This window comes from Patiria miniata, unplaced genomic scaffold, assembly GCF_015706575.1.
Source record: "Patiria miniata isolate m_02_andy unplaced genomic scaffold, ASM1570657v1 HiC_scaffold_1, whole genome shotgun sequence".
Classification (NCBI taxonomy): Eukaryota; Metazoa; Echinodermata; class Asteroidea; order Valvatida; family Asterinidae; genus Patiria; species Patiria miniata.
In genome coordinates this window covers 16,790,805-16,796,904 of record NW_024037047.1, presented here as the reverse complement: position 1 = coordinate 16,796,904, position 6,100 = coordinate 16,790,805, and the positions used below count along the sequence as shown (strand labels likewise).

At 41.2% G+C, this 6,100-nt stretch overlaps 1 protein-coding gene across 1 annotated transcript; it reads right to left on the bottom strand.

Annotated features, from left to right (window-relative positions):
* Positions 1 to 585: 585 nt before the first annotated feature.
* Positions 586 to 3,453, bottom strand: LOC119723843 (nucleolar protein 58-like). Its single transcript, XM_038194724.1, has 2 exons — positions 2,731 to 3,453; positions 586 to 1,419 (listed from the first exon to the last, which is right to left on the bottom strand). The coding sequence occupies exon 2, from the start codon at positions 1,234 to 1,236 to the stop codon at positions 613 to 615; it is 624 nt and encodes a 207-aa protein (XP_038050652.1). The 5' UTR covers positions 1,237 to 1,419; positions 2,731 to 3,453; the 3' UTR covers positions 586 to 612.
* Between the last annotated feature and the right edge of the window lie 2,647 nt (positions 3,454 to 6,100).

Genomic DNA, 6,100 nt, shown 5'->3' with positions numbered 1-6,100 from the left:
GCACCCCACCTGTGACTGAATGGAAGAGTCACATACTCTCACTAGTGTTATTCCTTGTATGCAACTTGTGGTGCCCTTGACATGCCCTGTTTGGCAATACAACATTGGATGGCATGTTTCTAGGGTCTGCCTCTGGGTCTGAGCAAGCAAGATGACTCTTCAAATCTTGATCTTGTCATCATCTTGTCAGATCATTCCGAAATCCAGGTCTGGTTGACCAGTAGTCTTTGGCGTTCGCAATTCTTGTGAGGCCCATGATCATATGGATCCCGAACCAGGCGCGGATCTTGGCGGTGGAAGTGCGTTGCTCTATATTTGCCAGTTAGAGGTTGATGTTTGTCATGTCCGCAATAAAAGAAAACAGGGCAAGTGAAAAGAACTTGAAGAAATAATCCACTGCCCGCATCCTAGCTCGCTTGGGAAAAGTCGGCCCAGGTGGTGTCGGGCCTGCAAAAGGATGGGTGAATACCCGCCTCAGTTGGCTGGGCCACTGATGGATGTCTTCGTCCAGCACTGCATCTGCCCCTGCCTCCCTGGGATCGTTAACCGCAGCTGGAGTGGCATATGTCTCCTTTCTTCTGCGCCGTTTTGCTGGATGGGCCTGCGGTTCTTCTACCTGGTCATCATGATCGTCATCCTCTTCATCTTCCTCCTCTGCCTGTGACTCCTCTTCCTCTCCCTCAGACCAGAACCATTCAATGAATACATGTAGGTCGCTTGCCTCATCTTCGTCAAGGGATGGACCTGGAACATACTCCTCATCCTCTGATGAACTTGTCTCAGCCACGGCCCGATACTTGGGTCTCGCATCCTGCATTTCTCTCTGGATGGCTGTGTAGTGAGTTCTTTCAGCATGTGACATGGGCTTGGAGGGACCTGCTTGGTCTGGTGCCACAGCCTCGTCGTCGATGTGTCTGCTTTTCTTCTTTGACTTTCCTCACTCTCCTTCACTGGCTCTTTGGGGACACAGGAAGGGCCTGGTGGATGGGACATCTTGTCTTCACTTCTCTTCTTGTACTTCATTGACTTTTTCTTCTGAGCAGGCTCCGCCCTCAACTGTTCCTCAGACTCCTCACTTGTCTTGTCTCGCTTTTTCTCCTTCCATGATTTCTTCCGAGTAGGCTCCTGGCTTGTTTCTTCACTGGCCTCCTGGCTTGACTTCGTTCTTTTCTTGTCTTTCTTCGACTTCCTCTTGGTCTTCTCACCACCTTCCATTTCTCTTTTCTCCCGAGTCATAGCACTACGCAGGTTGCCTTGCGTAGAACCTCCACCAGCCAGCACTGCACTCGTGAAAGTTGCCCCCTCAGACTGGGACAGACTTGTCTATAGCTCTTTCACTTCACGGCATATTGTTACACCCGTGTAATTGCCAGAGATGGCACTTACGAGAGTTACATTAAAATGATGAAGTTGGTGACCCTGTAAGAAATAATGGAGAGTTGTCAGCCAAAGATACAGAAATGCATGAGGACAACTTTATTGCAGATGTTGGCAGGGTCATTGCTTGTAAGAACAATCCAACACTACATTTAAAATACAAGTATAAAACCTAAGTAAAACACAAATTCTAGTTAAGAAACACGAAATGCAAAAGACTAATTCGTTCTACCAATATCGATTAATTGTGACACACTTGTATTATCGATATCTAATATATCTCAATGGAACACCATATCGATACTGACTCTAGTGATAATCGATATCTTTACTACTGACATACACGTCCATACATACATGTATGTCTACGTTACTGCAACATCGCACAGCCCTACTGCTCTCTGCACAGGATGCAGAGATAAACAATTGAGGATTAACTCTGGTTGAGCAAACAAGACTCACACAGGGCCCCAGCATGGTCTTGGCTGGTCCATGTGCGTGTCTCAAGATTACTTTGTTCTAAACTAAAGGCATGACAGGATCCCTCCAGCCTTGATGTGCAGTAGAGAGCAGCATCATTATGCGACTGTCTTTCCCGACGGTGGCAGTCAGCTGTCCATTTTGCCTTGTGTAGAATGTGCCTCTCCTTGCTCGCCTCATCTGTTTCATTTTCAGATGCGCAGGGTTGGACTTCTTGGATGTGAAATCTCAAGGCAGACCCTTCCTATTGCTCTTTACTGCCCCTGTAAGATAGGTCTGGCTGGCGTGCAATGACCGTGCTAGGCCCACTGATGTGTACAGTTTATCCGTGAAGATGTGATGGTACACATTCAGGTCCATGTGCATGTCTCAAGATTACTTTGTTCTAAACTAAAGGCAGTACATGAGGCAAAATCAAAGATAACTTAACTTCTAACTAAAATATGCTAAACTTCTACGTGTACAAATGCTTCAGAGAATCCATCTCAACTGAAACCATCTTCACTCCTACTTCTTGCATAAAAAACCTTGCAATTAATTCTGGGTCTAACAGTGAAACTTTCCTCAATCAACTGTCTTCAACTAAACACTAATTCATCAATCAGAAACATGATCTCACAGTTGTCTAAAACATGTTTCAACACTTATATAAGTTTCACAGAATAAATGAATGCAATGAAGGAACTTTGAACCTTAACTTAATAATGAACTTCTTCACAAACTTTGAGGAATCGAATGTTTCAGAACTTACTACTTATTTCCTCAAGTCTCAACAGTCTAAAGTATTAAAACAACTAAACACAATACAAAGGCTTAAATCAAAGGAAATCTATGAATGTGAAATATCAGAAATGAAAGTTAAAATCAACATACCTGTAAGAAATAATGGAGAGTTGTCAGCCAAAGATACAGAAATGCATGAGGACAACTTAATTGCAGATGTTGGCAGGGTCATTGCTTGTAAGAACAATGAAGCCAACTTCCTGTCCCTTGCTGATGTGGCAACTCTTGGATCAGTCCATTATTCTCAGAGGTAAAGCAAAGTCTGGACTATTACATTATAAAAGAGGAGGGGGCAAAATGGAAAAAGGGGGTGACCAATTTCCATGGCCTCTACACTATGTATTGGATAATAAACCTCAGTAATCCTTACCTTCAAATAAGGAAACTCATCTCCAGTAGGCCTATGACGTGAACACTCACAATCCATGACATAGGTACTATGTTCTATGCACTATGCTTTCTTAAAACACGTCCAACTAGCCAAAAACAATTATGAAACAACCACGTTTTTTTTAACAGCAGCATATATTTGCATATTATCGTTGATGAGTTTCCATGTCATGGCAAAGTCATCAAAATTGCTGCTGAACTTCATCTGTTGGACCGTGATAAACAAATACTTCAAATTTACCATTGTGGGTAAATAATTTGCAACCGGGGAAAACATTTCTAAGTACAGTATGACAAGGGTACTAAAGTGAACCAAGGAACACTGAGTGTTGCAACATTTCATTTTGCTTTATTTAGTAGGCCCATGCCGTCCTTCTAGTGATAAATTGACAGTCCGTTGATAATGTCATAAAAGCACACAGATATGTCTCCATTGTTTTAAATTCCAGTTTCGCAGTAATTTTATTTTTTTCCAGGAAGATAAGTATCTCGCGACTATTAACAGTTGAGATTGAAAGAGCTGCGAAAAAAAAGGGAAACATAAATGGAGTACATATATTTGAACTGAAGATTCAAAAGTTTAGTGCGACCCCTTCCACACAAAATAAAAACGTCCACTATTGTTTAAACTGTTGTCAATAGCATTTTTTCTGGTAATGACTCCAATCAGTGTGGTGTGTATCCAATATTCACCATCCCATTTGTAACATTATTTAAATTATTTTGCTTAAAATAAAATGCACGATAATATTTACCAAATAATGTTAAGTTTGAGAGTTACAATAAATAATTCAGAACTTCTGAAAATCAAATCAAGTGCTTCCTACATTTTCTGCTTGGATTAACTCTTAAATGCCTACTTAAATAGAGAGAGTATTTTTTCGATATAAATATCAACAACCTTCTACCTCAGTGAAGTTTATGGCCAAAAATAAACAATGAACTTATATGTATTTTCTATTATTTGTAATAGGGTCCCGTACTTGATACCTAATTTGCGTATATGAAAATTAGGCCAATGATTACATAACTTAACAATGTGGTGGTGCTTATTTAGCGCTTTATACCGAAGGTCTCAAAGCGTTTTAATTTTATACATTGTATTTTAATTCGGGCGATTCACAATGCAGTGCGCCACCAAGAGTTTGCCATGGAGAGTCCATTTTTCTAGTTTACGGTCGACAAAACATGGCCCAGTTGAATGAGTGTCAGTAGACAACTTGAACTAATTTGTTATAGATTGGGGTATAGCGTTCTGCCGCCTTACAAAAAAAAAACACTGATAAAAAGAAAACAAAAGAGCAAACAGATACTCGAAGCATACCTTTACGAAAGTACGGACTGGAAAAACGAACAATTTCAAATGTCCCGCGTTGTGAATTTGTCGACCATCTCCCACAATGCACTGGGAAAAATGAACTCTTCGTGACAAACTCTTGGTGGCGCAATGCATTGTGAATCGCCCGAATGGCTTCATTGGAATTCATACAGTTTGATTACTAAACTGTAAAATGGCGCCAAGCACCTTGTTCTACTATCAGTTTTTGTGTCGATTGAGTATCGATCATCGTGGACTTAACCACGATTGTTTTCGGTTATGTGGCCAAAGGAGGTTCAATTACATTCATCTATCTGATTATTTTACGAGCCTGTAAATACTTGCAGTACAAAATATCCCACTCAGTTCAGACAGCCACTGGAGTACTAGTCGAAACTGCTTGGATGGTAGAATTGAAAAAAAAATGTATAGAAAATTGCATGTGTATGGTTTCGAGGTCGCGGAAACTAAAGCTGCATACTATGATACACCAATCTTAGTTAATTACGGCGGTGGTTCTGGGACGTCATGCCTGGATGCCCATTAAACTTGCGTTTTGTATTTGTATCTCTGAACGCGTCACTAAAGAAGAGTGCAATGTGTGAAATACCTGGGCTTTGGAGCGTCTTTGTAATTCGGGCGATTCACAGTGCAGTGCGCCACCAAGAGTTTGCCATGGAGAGTCAACTTCGGAAGTTTACGGTCGACAAAACATGGCCCATTTGAATGAGTAACGATCAGTAGACAACTTGAGCTAATTTGTTAAAGATTGTGGCATAGCGTTCTGCCGCCTTACAAAAATGCACCATATTGATCAAAAGAAAACAAACGGGCAAACATTATACTCGAATCATACGCTTTCAAAACTACTGACCGGAAAAACGAACATCTTCAAATGTCCGGCGCTGCGAATTTGTCGACCATCTCCCATAATGCACTGGGAAAAATGAACTCTCCATGGCAAACTCTGGTGGCGCACTGCATTGTGAATCGCCCGAATTGTGGAAAGCTGCCCTAGTAATCACAAAAATGTGGGCAACTTGGATTGATCTATACAGTGTTTTGGCCCTTCAAGCTCACGATGTTTTTACAATAATTTTGTCACTTTTTGTTTGTTAATGCATTTGCTTAACTCAGTAAATTCCGTTATCATTTATATATGTTAATATGTATTACATATTTTTTTTTTTGAAATGAGTTTCCGATTGGAACTCCATTACTACTTACTTGAAATGTCTGACAAAGTGATTTCAATAAATTAAACAGATTGAAAGTGAATATCGCAGTTCCCGCAATGAAATATATGTATTGGTTCTTGTTTGAGTGTACAACATTTAATAATAAGGAACTGTACCACAAAGTCCTTCAAGAGTTGGTTACATATACACATGTAGTGAACAAAAACAAGATGAATGGCATACTTCTCTAGCCACTGGCCAATATGTTTTGCTAGATAATAAGTGATTCTCTGCATGACTACATGTACCAAAATACCCCCAACCCACACCCCAAGCACAGAAAGGTGACAGGACAATTAAAACGCACTTATACTACAGCAAGCAGCCCCTGATATTTCAACAACTCACCCACCACCCCCATGTCCCATATTGTGCCTCTAATTTCTCCGTCAAGGATAGCCTTAAGTCAAGTCCCACGCGCCTATACCCGGACCATCCGGATACGTAACGCACCCCGGATGCTGGCACGTAAAAGACTAGCACGAGCGGCGAAGCCGCGAGGGCTTTCACTATC

What these genes read in the sequence shown, in the direction of transcription:
- LOC119723843 (XM_038194724.1), bottom strand. Translation starts at nt 1,236, where the DNA reads ATGACTCGGGAGAAAAGAGAAATGGAAGGTGGTGAGAAGACCAAGAGG.